The sequence below is a fragment of the Monodelphis domestica genome, chromosome 5 (assembly GCF_027887165.1).
Source record: "Monodelphis domestica isolate mMonDom1 chromosome 5, mMonDom1.pri, whole genome shotgun sequence".
In the NCBI taxonomy this organism is placed as follows: domain Eukaryota; kingdom Metazoa; phylum Chordata; class Mammalia; order Didelphimorphia; family Didelphidae; genus Monodelphis; species Monodelphis domestica.
This window is the reverse complement of record NC_077231.1, coordinates 254,557,310-254,578,975: the sequence shown is the minus strand read 5'-3', so window position 1 is coordinate 254,578,975 and position 21,666 is coordinate 254,557,310. Positions and strand designations below refer to the sequence as shown.

At 38.6% G+C, this 21,666-nt stretch overlaps 1 protein-coding gene across 17 annotated transcripts in view; it reads left to right on the top strand.

The window, feature by feature from the left end:
- The window catches only part of SVIL (supervillin), a 281,250-nt gene that overhangs the window by 207,492 nt on the left and 52,092 nt on the right, over positions 1-21,666 (top strand). For 9 of the 17 annotated variants that reach the window (XM_056800916.1, XM_056800915.1, XM_056800913.1 and 6 more), the window contains 4 exons: positions 7,335-7,467; positions 12,758-12,805; positions 13,555-13,632; positions 18,762-18,909. In XM_056800916.1, the coding sequence (XP_056656894.1) occupies positions 7,335-7,467; positions 12,758-12,805; positions 13,555-13,632; positions 18,762-18,909 (407 nt within the window). The remainder of the gene's footprint in view (positions 1-7,334; positions 7,468-12,757; positions 12,806-13,554; positions 13,633-18,761; positions 18,910-21,666) is intronic. The other 8 variants (XM_056800922.1, XM_056800921.1, XM_056800910.1 and 5 more) reach the window with 2 other exon arrangements.

Below are 21,666 nucleotides of genomic sequence, written 5' to 3'. Positions count from 1 at the left end.
ATCAGGTCCTGGGGATTTTTTCTTAGGGAGTTCCTTGATGGCTTGTTCAATTTCTTTTTCTGATATGGGATTATTTAAGTATTCTATTTCTTCTGTTAATCTAGGCAATTTATATTTTTATAAATATTCATCCATATCACCTAGATTGCTATATTTGTTGCCATACAGTTGGGCAAAATAGTTTTTAATGATTACCTTGATTTCCTCTTTATTAGAGGTGAGGTCTCCCTTGTCATCTTGGATACTGTCAATTTGGTTTTCTTCTTTCTGCCAATTCTTTATTTTAGAGATGAGAAACTAAGTGCAGGAGAGAAGGTTCTTAGTCAAGGTCACACATATAGCAGTGGCATAAACTGAATCCTGAACCCTCCTTTTCTGTTGCTAAATATAATAGAGTTTCTGTTATTTTAAGCATTTAACTTGCATAATTCACCAAACTCTGACTTATCAATACTTTATATCTCTTAGTTTTAGTACAGTACTCCTTCAAGGGTAGGCATTTTATAAATCTTTGTTGATGTGGGCGGTCACTGGTTCTGACTTATTTTCCTAAGCACTTACAAGGGGGCCATCTTATTCTCTTTCAATGAGATTGTGGGCACATATGAGTAACAGTACTTCAGGCTTTCTCCTTGTCATATACTTTGATTAGTGGCAGAGTTGAGATTAGAGTTCTTCTCTTAACTGCCAGTTCAGTGTTCTTTCCACTGCTCCAAACAAGCATTATAATAAGTGACATTGGATTTTGGACTTCTCATCAAAGTCAGAGAAAAGCCAATCGTCTTTTTCTTGCAAGTAATACATTTGTGAGTGTGATTCAGGTCAATGGGGGAAAAAGTAAATTTTCTCTGAGCATTTTTCAGGGGGTGAGAGAAGAAATGCTGTCTGTGACCCAGTCTTGAATCAGTCAAGTGGTACTTCCTTCTCACAGGTCTCCCTTTTCCAAGATAGCAACAGTGATGCTCGCTTAATGGGCTTCACTGCTTGGTCAGTACATTCTCAGTTTTGCTTGTCTGTCTTCCTTATTCTGGCTAATTTGCTGCCTCTATACAGTTACCTATATGGAGTTTGTTTTCTATATTTTACTCACTTGAACCTGTTGATATTGTATCCAAATTGAAAGATTTTTCTTTTTTTTTCTTTTTTTCAATTCATGCCTTTTGTCTTAGAATGCACACTAAGGCAGAAAAGCAGCAAGAGCTAAGTAGTTTGGCTTAAATGACTTGTCCAGGATCACAGAACTAGGAAATGTCTGAAGTTAAATTTGAACCCAAGTCCTCTTGATTCTAGGTCTAGTGCTACTTAGCTGCCCCTAAATTGTCCTTCTTGCTTGTACATTCAAGAATTTTCTGACAAAAGTCCTTTTTTACTTATTTTTCACCTTCTGACAATAACAACTTCTCTAATTACAAATGGTACATAATTTCAACTAAGATCTACTGAACTTTGTTTCCACAGAATGATTAATATTTTTTTTAAAAACACTCATAAGTTCGTACCTCTTTCAATTTTGCTTGTCTTGGAGAAAAAAACATAACTAGGAAAAACACATTTTACAAATAAAAAAAAATCAGGGCACACAGTCTGACAAAGTCTTTTCTTTTTCCTCCAAACTTCATTAAAAGAACCTTTTGTTTTTCTGAAATGTAGATCATCTCAGGACATCCACCCCATAACTTAGGAAACCATTCATAAGTTATTTAGTGTTAAAACAGAGAATGTTCAAAGCATATTTAAAATTAAACTTAAAAAACCTTCATAACTCCAAAATAGCTGCATCTGTGGGGCTTTTTAAGTTCTACTAGCTTTTGTTTGTTTTTTGTTTTCCTTTTTTTCCATCTATGGTTTTTCAAATGGACAGAGGAGAAGACAATAATATTATCTATCCTTTCTTTTCTTCAGGTCCCTTGAATCCTTATTCTGCCTTTGTATGCCTGGGAAACTTATGGAATTCAACCTAGTATATGCAGGGTGGAATTCCGATAGTACTTTGGATTTTATAACTGTCTTTCTCCCTGTAAGACTCCCACAGGCAAGAAAGAGGTTCTAACCCAGACCTTAGAGAGAAAGATAGGGCTTCTAGGAATTGGGGTGCAACTGCACCCTTCAGCCACTAGAGGGCCCCCAGGTTAATATTTCTAATGAGAGTTAGAGTCCAATCTTTTTATTCTCTATTTTATGAACTCACACTAATTCTCCCCACTATCTCCCCTTCTCTCTGCCCAAGCACACCGAAACCTAAGATCTGATTCAGGTCTGAACTGTCCCAACTGAATGCTGTTTGGAATGTGATTCTGGAATGACTAGGAAGTTTTTAAACGGAGGAAAGATAAAGCTATTATGGTTAACCTGAAATGTTTTACTTGCCCTACATTCGACTTGGTCTTGAAGGATTTATTAATGATCAAGAAGCACCCTTAGGCAGGCAGGTAGTTGTTTGTGGTTTTCATTGGGTTTCTTAAATGGGAAATGACAGGTAGATGAAAAGATTTATAAAAATGTTTATGAAAAAGCTAAGGATAAATTTTACCGACTTCCCCCTGCTAATGGCCAGCTCTGGTTAGTGTCATCTCTCCTCTCTGGTTGCAGGAGAAGGAACTGTACAAGGGTAGGATAAGGAGCAAAGAGGATAAAGCATTCTTTCCCTTTGAAGGCAGCTACTATCTCCCCTTTCTGAATTCTTCCCCTATTCTACCAAATAACAAAGTGGAAAACAGACTGTAGTCAGCTTCAGCTACTGCTAGCTAGGTGCTTAATTTCTCTGATCCTCCATTTCCTCATCTGTAAAATGGGAGTGTATATTTGTGTCACCTGTTGTGAAAGAAAGGCTTTTATAAAAACTTTGAAGGAAAATAAAAATGTACAAGAGGCAGCTGGGTGGTGTAGTATCTAGAGCCCTGGACCTGCAGTCTGAAAGACCCAAGTTAAAATCCTACCTCACTCATGTAATAATTCCATATGACCCTGGGCTAATCACAGCCTCTGTCTTAGTTTCCTCATCTGTAAAATGGGAACACCTACAACACCTACTGCCCAGGATTATTGTAAAGAGCAAATGAGAGAAGATATGGAAAACACTTTGTGAACTTTAAAGTGTTATCTAAATACTAACTGTGATAAGAACTATGTGATTAGTTATTATCCTTTAAAAATAAAGAAAAAAGACAAGAAAAAAAAGTTGCCCACAGAGTCCCTCAGCAGACCTACAAAGTGTGGGAGATGCTTAGTGTGAGCTCCGTTTCCAGATATGCTTCTAATAGGTCATTCACTGATATTCTCAGCTCTGGACAAATCGCACTTTTCACCGAGCCCAAGATTCCCAAAGGAGCACTTGGACCTGGCCAGGCTAACCCACCCTGACAGTGGCCGGCTGGAAGAAAGTGCAGGCAGGGGTAGTAATGTGTCTCATGTGTGCAGAGAGATGCGTAGCTCCTCATCCCTCTCCTTGACTTTGCCATTTGTGGTGAGGGAGGGAGGCAGTGAGATCACAGGAGGAATGAATACATTTTGAAAGATCTCCTCTCTTCTTGTCTTGTTCAGCCCCAAGTAGGAAATGGAAAGGGACAGGAATAATACATTTAGGGTTTTATATGCATGTTACTTTAAAATAACTCCTCATTTGCACTCTGCATGCCCGGGCTGCTAGGGAGAAATAGATGTCCAGAGTACCATGTGGGTTTAATAATTTCTGCACTGTTTTCCCCACATTATTCTGGTTATGATATAGCTCTGGAAGTCTGTGGTGACAGCCCGGCCAGAGCATTCACAAGCAAATGTTTAAAGAATTTGGAAGGGGGATGCATTCTTTGAAAGCCATTCTAAGAAAGGGGAGAGGAAGGGAATTTAGTTGGGTTAAACAAGTCTCACTTCAAGAGTTTATTTACTCTATAAACACAAACTAGTCAGAAAATTATGAGTGCTAAAGGATGAACTACAAAATATGGTCTTCCTAACAATTATTGACATTTAGATGGTGCTTTGAGGATTGCAAAGCACTTTCTTATATCATTTGATCCTAAAAGGCAGCACCACCAGGTTTATCCTCATTTTATAGATGAGGCTTAGGGATGTTAAAAGGATTTTCCCCATAGTCAAACAAATGGCAATTATCCAAGGCAGGCTATGCACCCAGGACTGGCTTCATGGCCAACCCTCTTTTCACTGTACCATAGAGCAAACACTTCTTAGGTGTGTGACCCTGGGCAAATCATTTAAACTCTGACATTTGCCCTTCTGTCTTAGCATTATTATTAAGAAAGAAAGTAAAGGTTTTTGAAGGGAATAGGAAGCATATAGTGGAAAATCAAGAGGCATGACTTCTAATCACATCTCCCTCACTTGCTATATGAGTTTGCTAAAGTTACTTAGTATCTGTGCCTCAGTTTTCTTAGATACAAATAAGAAATAATTACTGTGTTGTTGGAAAAATAAATGATATCTGAGGTATGGCTACATTTATTCATCAAGCTATATGTTGGAACTTGTATATCCAAATAAGTTCTGTCTTCTTAGATGGTTGTCATGGAAGGGCAACTATGTGGCACAGTGGAGAGAGCACCAGGGCTGGAGTGAGGAGGTTCTGGGTTCAAATGTACCCTCAGACTCTTCCTTGCTATGTTACCCTGGGCAGGTCACTTAACCCCAGTTGTTTAGCCCTTATCACTCTACCACTTTGGAATCATTACTAGTATCAATTCCAAGACAGAAAATAAGGGTTAAGTTTTTTTTTTAAGTTGTCATGGCTCAAAAATATCTTTAGAATTCCTCCTCTGGAATGACCTTAAACACCTTTTGGAAATCCTTTGAATTGTCTTTGGATATAACAAATCCTTGTCCTTCGGATAGATTTTAGTTTTTTTAAATAACTAAAATTTTACTTTTAGGCAAATCTGTTAAAGTGAGAGATCAACCCGTATAATGCTATTTGTTAAATGCATGCACACAGATACACACATATTCACATATATAGACACACGTACATGTACACACACACTCAAGACTGAATGTTCTGAGACCAATTTCCTCGTGTGATCCTCAGCTCGTACTTTGGACAATTCTTGAAAAGGTATTCTCAAAGGTTTCAAGAAGTACCTTTAGAATAAGGTCATAATTTTGCAAGATATGATAATCTTGATAAACAGTACTTGTTTGGATCCACTTAAAAATTAGAAGTGCTTCTTAAGACATGGAACTAGCCATTCTTGAAAGCTCTGTTATACCTCACATGAGATGAGACTTCTAAATCTAGAAAAATCACTATACAAATAGGACTCATTTCCCACTTCCCAGAAGCCCCTTTTTTCTCCACCTAAGAATTGAGTTTCATTCATTCAAATGAACCAAATAGAAGGTTAATCTATATTGGAAAAAAAATTAGAAAAATAAATGCTTTCAAAGCAATGAAAATCTTTTCAAACTTTTATTGACATGATTCTCTTCTGGCTAGTATGATACTTGGTTAGTATCATTCTTGGGAAAGACATCAACATCATTTTGTCTTCACATTTTGTAGCTGTGACATCTGACACAGACTCCTCTGGTGATTTTCCCAAGGTCAGCCACTGATGAGTCACAGAAATCATTGAATTTCTAAGAGGAAATCTGGTTCCCTATTCCATTTTATTGATAACTGAGCTCAGTCCAGAAGGGTTTTGTGATTTGCCCATGGTCAGGTAAATAGTATTACATGCTATATTGGACTATTATTCAGGTCTCCTGCCCCCTTGTGGGAAGCTCTTAGCACTGTGGCCTTGGGCCAAGAGGAAAATGATTGGTAATTAAGTTTACATCTGAGTAGATAAATGCAAGCTTTTTAAATAAGTTTGCAAATACTCTGTTCTCTTGAATAGCCAAAGTTGCCTCCAGAAATCTTATTAGGACTTTTCACTTGCATAACAACCCTTTTGTTATCTTGGATTAAAAATACATTTCAGTCTAGATTCTATTCCCATTCCAACTTAGAATCTAAGAATGCTGGACCCAAACAGATCACTTAGAATTCCTTTAGTTTACAGAAGAGGCAAGTGAGTCAGCTACCCCGAATCATCTCTCTAGTTAATGACAGAACTCAGAACTAGAGCCCCTTCTCTTGATTTCCCATTATGTGGTCTTTCTCCTCCAAGACACTGCTGAGAAATTCAAAATTTATGGAGTTCATTTTAAGGACTTTACAGAATTTGAACTCTCAGATTCAGCCTGAAGGAGAAAGTTTCCATTTTAAGTATTTCCCCTGTCATTTCTTCAAGCCCAGGTTTAGATGAGATTCGAGTTAGCTTCATAAGTTCCTGCAGCATTGTCCTTGGATTCTCTTTATTTTCCACCTCTGCTTTTCTTGTTTATCTAGTCAACACATAATCATCTCCCTGACTAAAATGTCCTTAAGATTATTTTGTATAATTGGTTGGGGAATCCTTATTACCTGTATGCAAATATATATTTACCAAGCTCCTGGTTAGATCCAAGCAGGTCACGTCATCATCCTGGTGGATTTGATGCTTTTCTACCGATATTTTTAACAGGCACGATTACAGAAAGAGGGATTTATGGAGAATGGTTTTAATAGGAAGATGGCCAATATGAAAGACCAATATTTGAAAATAATGGTAGAGAGACCAAACGAGGGTCAGAAAGAAAGATGTATAATCTTCAAGGTGATGTTTGGCCAATGATAATGGTAATGATAGGGGAAACATTCCAATCTAAGCCCACTGGAAAAAATGGACAGAAATTCTGCATCTATTAACTCATCTCCCTAGTATTCTCTCCTAACCATATAAACACATTTTTGCTTCTTAATCATCTGCCATTCCTTGGCCAGAAGGGGTCACTAAAGGACTTCCTCTCTCCTGAAGGCTACTTTTAACTTCTGACACTGCCAACATCCTAGAACCAAGGACTTAACTGTTGGCCTAACAATCTGATGCAATAATACAATTTTGCCCATCAAACTGACTCCAAATTTTTTTCCCAAAACTTTTTAAAATCTTGGGGATGGGATTATGACTAATGTCTCATCTTCCCTCCTCCAGAAAATGAAGAAAAAAAAAACCTAGGAAAAAAATAGTTAACAGAGTACTTGCCAATGTTTTGATATTTTTCTCTTTAGAACAGAGGATGTTAGAGTTTAAGGTCTGTGTCTTTTTCTGTAGTCTGTCCAAAGTATACACAGGATAATTATGGTATGTATGTAAAGAGGTTTGCTTTGGCTTAGGGGTGGGTGTTTTAGGTCAGTGAGAAGGAGAGTTTTGGTCCTGAAAGTTTCCTATCCTGCATATAGTTTTATTAGATTTACACGTCCTATGTTGAAGTCTTATAACCAGTGTGTTTTTTCTTAGGTTAGCGCTCCTGAAAAAGAGTGGAGAAGAAGACTGGAAAAACCGACTTAGTAAAAAGCAAGAATATAGCAAAGTGTCTGTCACGGAGAGAAGCACCCGGCTGCAAGAGGCTGAGCAGTCGTTCAAAAAGAAGGTAATATTGCCCATGTTAGGAAAGGCATTCTGCTTCTGCCCAGGCTTGGAAGTGCATCAAACCTATCAGCATGCCTAACTTCACTAATTGCTACTTTGGGAAGCATTCACATCATCTTGGCTTTGGGGCCCCACATTTAAAAGCACCCGTTTGTCACTGGCTGCCAATGTTGGATGTCTTTGACTCACCTAGATAGAAAGGTAGCATTGCAAAGGTTTTCGGGAATCAGTTAACCACGTTGTGGTATCTTGCATCAGCAAGCTCAAAGGTTTTCAAAATTGGCTTGATGTTTGGCATCCATTTGATAAAAAGGCCAGCTTTGGAATTTCAATAAATGATTTATAAGGAAAAGTGCTAGTGAGTCATCATTTGCAAGTTTTACCTAAAGAATAACCTTGGAATTCTTAGACTGAGTTTGAAATGTGGATAAGAAGAAAGTTGTTCTCGGTCATTACCAAACTCAGTCTTTAATGGGTTTTCTTTCTAAATAGCTACTTCTGTGTTCTCCCCTGGACTGAGATTTTTCAACTGAAAAACTTTGTGAAATGTCTATAAACTAATTTTGAAGTTGACTCATACATAGGTGCCAACACCCGAAAGTATTTTTGAGGCAACATTTTCAACATGTTATAGTGTGTCAGTTGGGAGAGTAAAATAGACCTGCTTGCCTCTCTGTACATTTTATTTGGCGACTAACCACTACCTCCTTACAACTTCTTTAATAGTTTTTTATTGTGATTTTTTAAATTGATATCATTAATTTGCTTATAGCAGCTGTATGACCCTCTCCCATCACTTAGTCTCCACGACTGAGGGAATTCTTGAAGACTATGAGGTCTTATCTGGGTCAATGGGGAGGTAGTGCTTAATCAGACTGCTCAAATCAGACTAGCCTCTTGTGCTTTTAAATATTTTGGGTCTACCTTCAACACTGAGGAGTGATTTAGACTGTTAATTCCTGCGATTATTTGAAAAGAGATGAGAGGGAAAATGTACTTCATATGAGCACTCATCTATCTGGAAAAATAAAAGTCTTCAAAGAGAAAAGAGTACAAATGTGCTTTCTAACTCACATGACATCCATCTCTGTGGCCCCTTCTGGCCCTTTAAAATATTCAATGAAGGGATAAACCTGAAAGTTACTGTTCTGTATCAAGAAAGTTGATAGAGGGAAACAAGGCTTAGATCAGCCATCACAGTCTTCTGTGTCTTCATTAGTAAGCTGAAAGGACAACATTTGGCCAATGGACAGGACCGAAGATAACGGCTAAAGTGCCTGAGCAGTTTGGTGGCCCAGTAGCTTGGGTAGACCAGGAGCCATGCAGATCTGAATTCAAATCGTGTCTCAGGCTGTGTGATGTTGGGCAAATCACTTTTCTTTCCTCAGGCTATTTTCCCATCTGCAAAAGAGGGATAATAATAGTGCACGGTTGTTGTGAGAATAAAGTAAGATAACATAAGTACTTCATAAACCTTAAAGTGCTATATAAATGCTAGCTAACTAATATTTTTTCATTCAAATTTTTAAAACTGAATTTAAATTTAACTTAAACATTTTTAATTATAAATTCAATAGCTCTCAGACAGAATTAACATTCTATCAGTGTAGGATTCAATCAATTGAATCAAATGTAGGATTTTCCTAATTCCCAGATTTCCCCAACACCCCACACTGCCAGGGAAAGAAATTGAAGATTTTTGAGTGAAATTTCCCCTTTCCCAAGATGCTTCCTTTGAAGCTTTCTTTACATCTCTTTCTTTTAAATATTTCAACTTATTGATTTTATTATTGTGCAGCCCTCCCCCTCCCCTCATTGATGAAAATCACAACCCTTCCATACCTTATTCCTACAGCTAAAGATTTTATTACTTACCTCAGACACTTCCTAGTTGTGTGACTTTGGGCAAGTCACTTAATCCCCATTGCCCAGCCCTTACCGCTCTTCTGCCTTAGAACAAATACACAATAATTATTCTAACCTAGAAGGTAAGAGTTGTTTTGTTTTGTTTTTTAAGAGTTTATCATTAAACTTAATAAGCTCAAAGTGAGAAGACCAACAAACTGCCTGCTGGCAGGCTACCATGCTCAGCATTTTCCTCGTTGTAGAACCCACCAAAGCTTGTACTCTATCAACATGAAGAATCCAGGCTCACCTCTACTCCAAGTAGTAATTGTGTGAAAAATACCTTGGCAAATGAATGGTCACATAGGAGATGAGTACAAGGTTATTTCAAGGCACATTGCTGGCTAGGAATGTCTTTTTTCCCAGGGGCTGAAGTCAAGGTGACTGTGGAAGAAGCACTAAGATGTTTAGGAAGATGGAGAGGAATCAGGTGATATGAAGGGAAAGGAGGGGTGAGAGCATTAGACAAGTAGACCAAGACAGGAAAGTCCATGAGGGCCAGAATGTGCTAACTCTTACAATAGTGAACGTGCTATTCCTGAAACTCATCAGAGACCTCATTCAAATCAGCCTAAGTCTACTTTGAAAATAAAATAGGCTGAGCTATTTTAGTCAGTTGTAGGGGCTCCTGGAAGTTAAGTTCTTAGGAGGACAATGAGTTCACCCTTGGCACCTTCCTAGGCACTGGCTTCCTTCCTTACCAGATAGGTATAGTGCATTCAGTGGCAACCAGCACTGTTGACTCAAATGGGGCATCTAAAGGTGCTTAAATTTGGGTTTTCCCCAACAAATCTCAAAGGAGAAATATCCAAGAAATAGTTATCATCCCATATTGGAATGGCACAAAGCTGGCCATTAATAGTCCAGTAACAGGAATAACATGTGTGACATAAAGTCCCTCCAAGTAAGAAGGCTGGGCATTGTGGATTTCGCATGTCAGTAATGCGCTGTTCTCTGGGATAGGTGCTGACTGTGAACAGATAGCCTGGCTTCCCAGTTGAGGCGGGGATTGAGTTGGTTTTGCAGTCAAGCAATCATCTGATATCATTTCCAAACCCATCCAGAGACCTGACTCAGTGGTGACCAGGATTTTGGTTGCTGCCTCACCCCTTCTCTCAAAGTTTTCATATTTAGTAACCAGAGTCCCATAGGTTTCCATTTTGGCAAACTTGCAAAGACCCAGAAGTGGCGAGGTGTGGAAGGGAAATTCTGGAATCCAGGTGGCTGTACTATGAGAGCTCACGAAGAGGCCATGGGTTGGTGGAGGTCCTTGTTTGGGAACCTCTGACCTTGGTGATTACCTGAAAACATAGTCCAACAAGTGAGGAATAATGAAACTCTTGTCAGTACATATGCTCCCACTATAGAAAGGTAGCACAGTGCTTAGGGTGTATAATGAGTGCTTAATAAATGGTGGTCTATTTAATCCTAGAAGATACTGGGTGAGGCAAAGGAAAAAGAAAAAAAATCAGTCAAAAAGCCCATGTAAATGATCACAAGTATCTGATAGACTGATTCACATAGGAAAAATCAGATTTGGTCTTAGATGTAGAATTAGAGGGAAGGTCATTTTCATCACATATAATTTCATTCAGATAAGACCACTCAAAGCACAAATCCCAGCATAAACAGATAGATGAAGAAGCTACTTGAAGGTGCCATCATTAATTACTATGAACCAATGCCATCAAAACTGGTTGAAAAATACTGAAAAAAAGTATTTCTTAGCACTATTAATTCTCATACCTACTTCATTTTGCTGGCATGGATGAGGCTAGGGCCTTGCAGTGTTGAGTATCTTATTTACCAACCTAAATATAGCAAACTCCCATGTGAAATTGGTCCAATTTTGGAATAAAGTGGAAGCATCATAAACACGGCAGCTAATTTTCTGGTTTGCTTAAGCTTATAAATCCATTATCTTTTTATTATGAGTTCACCAGGAGAACTAAGGAAAACCTGATACTTCATTTAAAAAAAGAAAGAAAAATCCTGGCAAAGGAATCCACCTAAATACAAATAAAATATGCCTTTGACTAGCTTCTCATTCTTTTAGCCCAGTTGATAATAAGAATAATTTCTGTGGGTCCTGAGTACATTTTTGGAACCAAAGGTAGATTTTCCATCCAAGTATTCAGGTAGCAAGTGATCTATCACTCTAAAGGGAATACGTAATGTAGTGGTAGCTGTTAGCTTTCCAATTTCATCTTTAATATGTAAGATTGGGGATTTGAAGCTTAAGGACACTACTAATCATTTGTCCAGCTGGCTGATGCCATTCTCTTGGAATAATGCTTTGGGCTTCTTGCTTCTTTTTTTTTTTGCCTTTTATTGATTGTTTAAGGATATGCCAAAAAGTTAGAGGCATTTGATTTTTTTTTTTTTTACTAGTATGTATGCTCACCTGGTAAACAATAGATGCTATTGAGTCTGTCGATTTGACCAAGTGCCATACTTGGTGCTTGGGTGCATGAGCTCTGGACAGTAATATTACCTTCAGTAGGCTGGATTCCACATGGTCAGTGAGACAGATAAGAAATGAAGGGAAGTCTGAGATCGATAACTCCCCAGCCTTCTGCCTGTGGCTACTAAATTGTCCACTTCCTCTAACTGCAGGCCAGTTCTAAGTTCCTCTCTCTGTGTTTGCTTATTCTGCATGAAAGCATGAGTTGGTTTGCTTTCATGCATATTGAGCATAGCAGTGACTCCCTTTCCTTCTGGTTAAGATGGTCAACAAATGCATCAGCCCTTAAGAGGGTTTGCCATTAAAAACCTGAACCTACTTACAAGTCCCAGATTAGTGCCTGATCACCAGCTGTGCTACAATGCCATTAAGACAGTGAATCAAGCTGAGTACCATGACATTCCCACAGCAAGCTCCTATAAATTCAAGGACAGGACAGCACATCTGTTGTGTTCCTGCTGGGATTGCCCACTGTCCCTGAGATCCTCAATTGTTCTGAGGGTGGCACATGTAAGATCACTTAGAGAAATAGGGAGAGGAACATAGAGGGAGGGAGGGAGGAAGGGAGGGAGGGAGAGGAGGGAGAAGATAAAGTAGTGGAAGATGTTAGGAGACAGGAGAAAGTAGAGAAGAGGGGAGAGGAAGGAGAGAAAGGAGGGGGGGAGGGAGGGAGAGGAGAAGTAAAAGGAAGAAGAGAAGGAGAGGAGAGTAGTGGGTGGTTGACCTCTAATTAAAATGTTAGAGTACTGATGGGAGACTAGCCTTTGCAAATCTTTGTTCCAAACACCCTGCTGTGTGCTAGCCTGTGCACATCGCTAATTAACCCTAGGCACTGCTGATTTGAAGAGAATGAATGCAATGCTCTAACTGGACTATTCTTTTCCAATACTCTGCAATGTTTCCCATTTGTTTTAACCTGTAGGAAGAAGGAGGATTTACAGATGATAATGCCATTTCTAATCTGCTTTGGGTAAGCCTGACTCTAACCGAAGTGTTAATTGTAGGCTTTAGCCAAAAGTCCATTTCCCTTTTACATCCTGTACCTTCCTTGTTCCCTTTCATATTCTTTACTGTTGGATAATCTAATGCTTGGAAGGGAGCTACTTCTCTGATACAGTATAATAATACAGTATTATTAGCCCTGGAATTTGCTGACCTGGGTTCAAATCCCTCCTCTGATGGTTTATTACAGATAGAACAATTAATCAGTGAAATAACCTTTGTGATCTTCAGATTCCTGATCTGTAAGATGAGAAGGTTGGATCAAGTGGCTTCTGAGGTCCCTTACAGCCCTAGATCAAAGATTCTGAGATTGACTCTGCCTGTTTCTAGAGGGAACGGCTAAGAATCTTTACATTAAAACTATTATTGGGCTCTCCTTCAGTTACCTCAAGAAGACAGTGCTATATATTGCACTTCTTAAACAGTTCCATGCAAGCCCTTTTTCCCCTTTGCCATCTGACTTTATGTTTAAATTGCATTATTAGTGACTTTAACTCACTTAATCACTCTACATACTCACTTAGGTAAATTTGTGCTGCTTGTGTGGAATTACTTTAGCAGAATCGTTCTTTTTTTCTGCCTAAAGATGAAGAACTCTTTCATAGAAAGAGGACTGAAATTGCAATGAGTAAATTAACTTCCTGTCAAAAAAGTACTGATTTTCTTCCTTTGCATCTTTTCTCTTTTCACTCCTAATCCTCTTGCTTTGCTCTATAGGAACCTGTATATGCTTCTACTTATTCTCCTGCTATTCCCGCTCTCCATAAATACCAGTCTTTTGTACCTATTAATCAGGTGAGGAAAAACTTACACAACTTCAACAAACCTCATTGCAATTTCTGACCGCAAGAAACACTTTTTCTTTCCCTTGGAGAACAATTCTCCTTCCTTGTTGTTCTTTCTTGTAATCTGTTCTACAGATATTTCAGGTGAGAGTCTCCTACCAGTTGTATTTTTGCCTCCTGATGATGATAGAACTTGCAGGAATCAGACTTTTTATCAAGAATTTTTTTCCATTTTAAACACTAGGCTTTTGTGGCATAAATAAAAGCCAGTGTGGCCCAACAAATGGGGTTTGGGGTATCTTAATACAGAAATGGAAGGAAGTTAATAAAGTATTTGGGAATGATAAATACTTAATCTTTTCCTTAAGGGCTAAGAAATAATTTCTATTGGCCAAAAATTCTCCCCTAGAAGCAGATATTATAGAACTTTAGAATGAACTGTGCAGAATTTTCAAATGTAAGTTTTGTGGCATACATAGATTTGGTGCTACCTCTTTCCAATTACATTTCCCCTTTGGAAATGGAGAATTTTCTTCCATAACTTTTTGAAAGGTAACTTAATCAGCCATCTCTTCACCTCATTTTCTGACCCTCTTTTTTTTTCTTTTGCTTTTCATTTCCATTCTGAGAAAGTCAATAGTTCCAGTTGAGAGTCTGGACCTCTGATTTCTGAGGAATGTCATCCTTGAAAGATAGAAGAAAAAAAGTCATATGTAAAATAATAATTTAAATATCAAAAATGCAAATGAAGTAAAAAACTCAAGTAACCCAACTCTTTAAAAAATTTTTGACTTGAAAACTAATTTCTAGGGGCTTTTTTATAAGGAGAAATACTTGCCACAAAAGCTATTCCTAATTCAACATGTCAAAAATTTTAAAACAGAATTTTTCTTCTGTAAAGTATTTCGTTTTTCCTTAACAATTTTCCCAGATAAGTATTATTATCATTATTGCTAATAATGATGTTAATAAATACTATTTTTAGATTTACAAAACATTTTATTTACATGCATTATCTTAATGAAATCCATTTGATTGCATATTGTCAATTTATACATGGGAAATACAAAACTTTTCTACAGTAATGTTAGCTTGTTTAAGAAAAAATCATTCAGAACCTCAAAGAAGAAAATACATGTTTACAGAGCATACAGTAGTATGCAAAAACATTCCATACTTGTCTGTATCCCAAGATGTTTATGAATTCCCTCCCCTTTATTTTTTTCTTCTACCTTAGGAGCTCATAGAATGTAAGAAAAACAAATTATATTTGCTTTGGGGTTTAAACATAGTTTTGTGCCCATTTAGATGGAGGTTATGCTGTATTCATTAACTGTGAGTTTAAGGAGAAGCAATATGTAATAAGCTAGACCTGAGTTCAAGTTCTACCTCAAATACATACCAGCTGTGTGGCTCTGGGCAAGTCTTTGAATCTCTATGCCCCAGGAAATTCCCTACACCTATAAATTGCCTAGCAGTTCAAGACCTGCTTTGGTAGAATAGATGTAATCGTCAGTTTGGATTGGCCAAAAAAGTGTTCATACCGCTCTGTGCTGGTGCATAGTTTACTGGTTCAGTGTACTCTAAAAGTGTTTGGGGGAAACTGTAGGAGTTCAAGACTCCAAACATTCTGCCAGAAAGCAATTTGAAATTTTAAATCAACTAAGTGCTAAGCTTGGAAATCAAAGACAAAAACAAAACAGCTCTTGTCCTCAAGGAGCTTACATTCCACAAGGGGAATATTTGAAATGCTGACCTAGTGGGTAGAGGCAGGTTGGCAGTCTGGGAGACCTGGGTCCAACTTCTGCTTCTGAACTTGATATCTGCAAGATGTGTGATCTGTGATTGTGGAGAGTTCAGTTAACCTCACATCCTGCCCTTCACACACACACACACACTCCTGCATAATAGCTGGGCATTGCCATTGATAGAAGAAACTTCCTCATTAGGAATTCCCACATACACAGATAGAGGAAATCACAAGTCCAGGCTAAAACCAATTGTAACAAAATAATAAGCACATATGATTCTGGATTCTCTGTAGTGCCAAGGTAATTTAGCATTCTCTCCTGTTACCCTTTAACCTACACCTTCTCAGACTCAATCATGTCCATGTGCAAGAGATCTGGGGAAAGCTGCGTGCTCCAGGAAGGGACATTTGTGCTTCTATACACATCTTCTCTCTTAGTCATTTAAACACAATACTCATCCCACTCAGGACTCTGGAGACAGGATAGTCTTCAGATAACAAAAGAATAAACATCTGGACCTTTTGAGATGAACTTCAGACATTGATAGGAATCCATGAAGTGTCGAGTGCAATCATTCCTGGTTTTAAGTTGGATCCCAGAAAGTAAGGGAGAAAAGACCTTTTTTTTAAAACTTAATTCAAACATGATTATATGTTTTCTTGACCATTGCACACCCCACAACTAAGATGGTTTTCCTGCTCGGCATATAGAGTGTACTGTGCTTCAGAGTATGCAAATCTGAAATGAAAGTAATCCATTCAGTTGTGATAGGTAATGGAAAATTTTGAACTTTATCAGAATTGCCAAGACTCTTCTAGTCTGTTAGGAAAGTCTGGCTGATGTCACCTTATTATTCTTCTAAATGGAATGCTGCAAATCAGAGTGGGCAGAAGGAGGTTGTAGAAAGCAGATTTATAGGTTGGAAGAGATAGGATGTTCTTAATTCTTGACCTCAGATGGACCTTCTCCAGACAGTCCCTTTCCTGAAGCCTCAGAAAAAAAAGGGAGACAATGCCTTTCCTTTGGGGGGGGGGGAGTTACTTTCTGCCCCACCTCAGAGTCCTACCCTTTTGTGTTTCATTAAACACATGTCCAGAAAATCTCAGTTCCATTTCCTGTTTGGTTAATTTGGGGAAATTAGCTTGACTCAGCAGGGTGGTATATTAGGAAGGAAAAAGGACCACAGGTATCCTGAGAGTCACTGAATTTCCCCTGTTTTCCATTGTGTGGCTCCAAGGCATTCTAATCATTTGACTATGTGCTGAATGTTTCTCTCAGATCTGCTGTCATCCAAAGAAAAATAATGCATGTAGGGAGTAAAAGGGCCAAGAGAATTTTTACAAGGACTGAAAGAAAAGTTGAACCTTAATAGTTCCAAAGTAACAACAGAAACAACAATAATAGCTACCATTTAATTGTTGCTTCAAGGTTTGAAAAGCAATTTCTATGTATTATATCATTTGATCCTTCCAGTAACCTTGAAGAGTAGGGGCTTTTATCACCAACCTCATTTTACAGAGGAGGCAACTGAGTCTAAGGGAGGGGAAGTGATTTTCCCTAGGTCACATAGCTAGTAAGAGGCAGAGGCTGGATTCAAACTCAAGTCTTAATGGCTTCTAAGTCCACCACTCCAGCCCCTGATACCCTGAAAAGAAAAAAAAAAACCTGTCCTAGGCAAAAATGCTCCTGAGTAGGAAGTCTGTCTAAGATGCTATGGATAGATTTAGACTTTGTCCACTCATTCAGTCATGTCCAACTCTATATGATCCCATGGATCATATTATACATGAAATTGTCTCATGTCCCCACGTCTCATTTATGTCCTCACGTCTCAATGCTATTCCTGCTGACTGGTCTTTCCACTAAAATGGCAAGTCTCCTTTTCCTTTACCCATGCATACCCCATGCCCATTTGAGAGGCATAGAGACAAAAATAGGGCAAACACTGTGCTGCTGGCATCTTGGCACTGCTACCTGCTTCTCTCCATGGTCACCAGAAACAAGGGTGAAGGAGAGAGAGTAGTAAACAGTGAAAGTAATTCCCCTAACATCTCCCACTTCACAAGCCCTCACCCTTTCCCACCTCTAGATGCCTTCTTTCCTATTCCCAGAATGCCTGTCCTTGATCTCTCCTACTTCAACCCTTATTGCTTCTTTTTGTCTTCACTTGTCCTATTCACTCCTCTATCTGCCACCTCCACCCCATGGTATTCATTCTTGATCCTAGAATCTCTTACCCTATTTTTGTTTCAGAATCCTCATCCTTGTTCTTCCTCTTCTAACTACTTGGATCCTTTGGTCCCTAGTCAGCAAGGTCTCTTGCCTAAGCCATCAAACCATGTGACTCCAAACTAGGAGATCCCCTAATCTTGCTGCTGGGACTTCATGGGAGCAGAGGGTGGGGGCGGGGGATAGGGGAGAATGTGCTCTTTGCCTTAGACATATGGATAAATAACTTTTTGTGGACTGACTTAAGTACCTAACCACTATTGTGACATTTGTTTATATGGAAAAATGTCTAAGTTCCAAAACAACTGATCTACAAACTTTTAAAACACATATTTTTTATTATAATTTAGAGACTGTTGATACTTTGAATTCTTTCCATATAATCCCCAGAAGTCAGTGTGTGGCAGCCAACCTGCCTTCAAAATCAGGGAAACCTGGGTTCAAGTCCTGCCCTGGCACACACTCAAAGTGTGACCCTGAACAAGTCATTTAACCTTTTACTGCTCTAGGTAACCCTTTTAGAAAGCCTACATTGTTAGAAGGAGTTTATTTACCTGGGAATTCTCTACATCATTGAGATCACAGGTCCTTTATAATCCCCAATTCTGCTGCTAAGATATTGATGCCAAACTCAATTGGGATAGTTGCTTGGTTTTTGTTGGGTTTTTTTAAATTGTTGAATGTCTAAAATTCCTGCAAAGTCAATAAGAGTAGAATGGAATCCTGGTTTTGGTTTTGTAATGCACTGGTTGGTATATGAGCTAGCCTTATGTCAAGAGTGAGGGGCAACTAATGGCCCCCCCATGTCACATCAAGCGATCATCAGGTTGGGCCCTTCCATGTTGGGTGAGAGTCCCCTATGAGAGCTGGGTTGTGATTTTCATCCCTAGAAGCAATTTCTACCACAGTGAGGTTACAGATGCATCAAGTGTCTCAGAATCACTCTGGCTCAGTAATCTCATGGAATTATAAGAAAGCCGTAAGAAGCAAAGCAAAGTGTTAATTAATCTGACATTGCACCTTTGCATGTGAAGCCCAGTCCCCAAATCCAGATACCTGCCCTATGATGGAAATGGATTTAGGAAGATAGCTTAATAACCTGTATTGACTCATTTTTCTTCATATTCCTCTTCTTCTTCCCCTTCCAACTCTTTAACAGAGAATGGCAGAAGGACATGAAAGCCAAATGACAATTGAGGAGAGGAAACATCTTATTACTGTAAGAGAAGAAGCTTGGAAGACCAGAGGAAAAGGAGCAGCCAATGATTCCACCCAATTTACCGTTGCTGGCAGGATGGTAAAGAAAGGTCAGTGGGCAAGGAAGCCCCTCCTTTACATGAGCCATTCCGTATAACTAAAGCTACATAAATTGATCTAGATGGTATCAGTGAATTGGCTACTGAAAACCATTTTTATATAAAAATTGCGTTAGCTTTGGCATCAATACACAGTAGAAGAAATGAAGTCCCTCAGAATTTAAAAAAACTCAGCCATTTAGAAACTGTGATGTATTTTCCAATTAATTTCAGATTTGATCAAGATCTTTGTCATGGCTCAACATTGCTTATAAATTACTTTTAGTCCCTTTTCACATTTCACAAGGTGCCCAGCAGAATATAGAACCAGCTTCTTTGAGTTAGCACAACAATAATTAAAGTACAGATAAGCTTTTCACCTTTAGAATTCACCGCCACCTTTGTCTTTCCTCTGAAGGAGGCCACTGTGGCAAAAAGATTCCAACATGGAAAAAATATTGGGAGAACTAAGAATGATTCAGTTAGGCTAGAATTTCTGGTTGTGAGCAGAGGAATATGATGTGGTTAGAAATACAGGTTGCAAGGTAAAGACATTTATTTGGTAAGCAATGAAGAACACTTGAAGGATTGTTTAAATTTTGTTTTTGTTTTTCCTGTAGATATGTAATGTGAACAGGACTTTGTTGGGAAATTAATTAAACACAGGTTTGTAGAATGAATTGGAAGAAGAGAGACTGGTGGACATAAGACAAATTTTAGCAGTTCTTGCAAAAATTCAGTTAGATCAAATGAGATTATTTGTAAAGCTTTTAACACAGTGCTTGGCATATAACAGGTGCTTAATAAATGTCGATTCTCTCCTCCTTTCCCTAGAAATTGTAAAGTTAGGAAGGATGCTGTATATAATGGTTAAATTTGGATTTTGATTAAATAAGAGTTATAAAAAGTGGTCGCCAATTATTATCCCTTAAGTCAAGAAAACTATTAGCAGCTTTTAACAATTTTGTTTAATTAGAATATTAGTTTGTTTAATTAGAATATTAGTAAAAAGAGGGAAATGTGGAAGGGAAAGACGTAAGGAGACTACATAGCCTACCCTAAATGCTGACCCTGTGAAATTAAGCTCACTCCCTGACAAAGTTCCGATCTCCACGTGTGAATCCTAGTCACCCACCCACAAGCCAGGCAGGATCCAGGCAAAGTCCCAATTCAGAAAAACCCTCATGAGCTAAGCTCCCTGAGGCAGCAGTGAACCCAACAAGAAAGTCCCCAACTCCAAGAAGCTCCAAAGCTGAAAGTCAAAGTCCCGAAGCCAAAAAATCTAGTCAAAAGGCCCAAAGCTCCAAGTCAAAGTCCAAAAGCCCCAAGGAACCATCCTCCAAAGAAGATTGTAAAGGCAAGAATGTAAAGGGTAAAAATTAAAAGGGATGGACTAAATTTAAAAGTGTGGTTGCCAGAGATATCTCAAATCTGAATGACTTTTTTATGGTAGTTTATTTACAAAAGAGAAAATGAAAGTAAGTAAATTAGAGGGAGTAGATATTTACTCTGACCCCATCTGAACCAGGCAGGGCTTAAGAGACCCCAGAAAAGGGAGCTCCAGAAGTAAATTAAACAAGGGTTTTAGTCACGAGGCCTCCTCCAAATGAGGGAACTCTCTGGAGGCTATACCTCCAGAAAAAAACAGGAAAAGGAGTCAGCCTTTTTCACTCCCCCACATGGTAGGAATAAGGAAAAATTCCAGAGCAGTCCAAGGTTCCCAAGCTCCTTCAAGTCAAGTTCCAAGGTGACAGCCCTGATCACAGGAAGTTCTTGCCACTTTTAAAGACCATTCCTTTCATCACTTCTTATGCCTTCCTTCCACTTTTATGTGGACCAATTATAGCTAAAGCTTTGCTTCAAACTGCCCCCAGTGGGTTCTGATTTGTCACCCACTTTCACACATGTGGGTCATAGACCTGCCCCACTTAAGGATTAGTGGGTTGTATACCTTCTGGTGATAAAATCTTAAAATGGGCAGGAGAGAGTTAATCCCATATTCACAGAAGTCAGAAGATCCAAGGAGCAGAGACTCCAAAGATGAACTCCAAAGGAGAAGTTCAAAGGAGTACATCCTTGAACAGGAAGTTCAGGACTTTTTATAGTCCTTTTTCCATGTCACTTCCTGTCCCCTCTCCACTTTATGGGAACCAATCACAATCTTTCAATTTGTCTAGCACTGCTGGGGGGAGGGGGGAGGAAAGTGGCCCCCACTCTAGCAAGTGACTTGTGAACTCCCATACTTAGGGAATGGTAAGGTACTAAGTAGGGTTACTTAAGTTTTTGATTGGTTAACTTAAAAGTTGCTGATTGATAGACAAAAAGAGTTTGATTACCTCTTCAAAATACCCTCCATAGCATAACCAGCTTATACCTCTAAAGATCTAGCTAAAAGTGCATACAATATTGCATTTCCTAAGAGGAAATTACAATAGGGAGATAAGAGAGAAACAAAAGAGAGAGCAAAACCAATGTTTGCTAGGTGCATTGACAAAAAATAAACAATTAGGGGGTAGTTCCCTTTGGCTTAAGAGTTTGCATTGAGAATAAACATGTCCAACCCCCTTCAGTTCAATCAATTACATACCAAAGTTCATTCTCGACCTTTTAATGCAGTGTAGGTTTCTTTATGGCATCTTTTCCAAACAGTTCACTTTCTCAATTCAAGCAGTTAGCGAGCTTCTTTTTCTAAAATTTTTTCTCAAAAAATTTTAAGTCTTGAATTTTATAAAAATTATACATGTGAAGAAGATGATGACCTTCACTTCT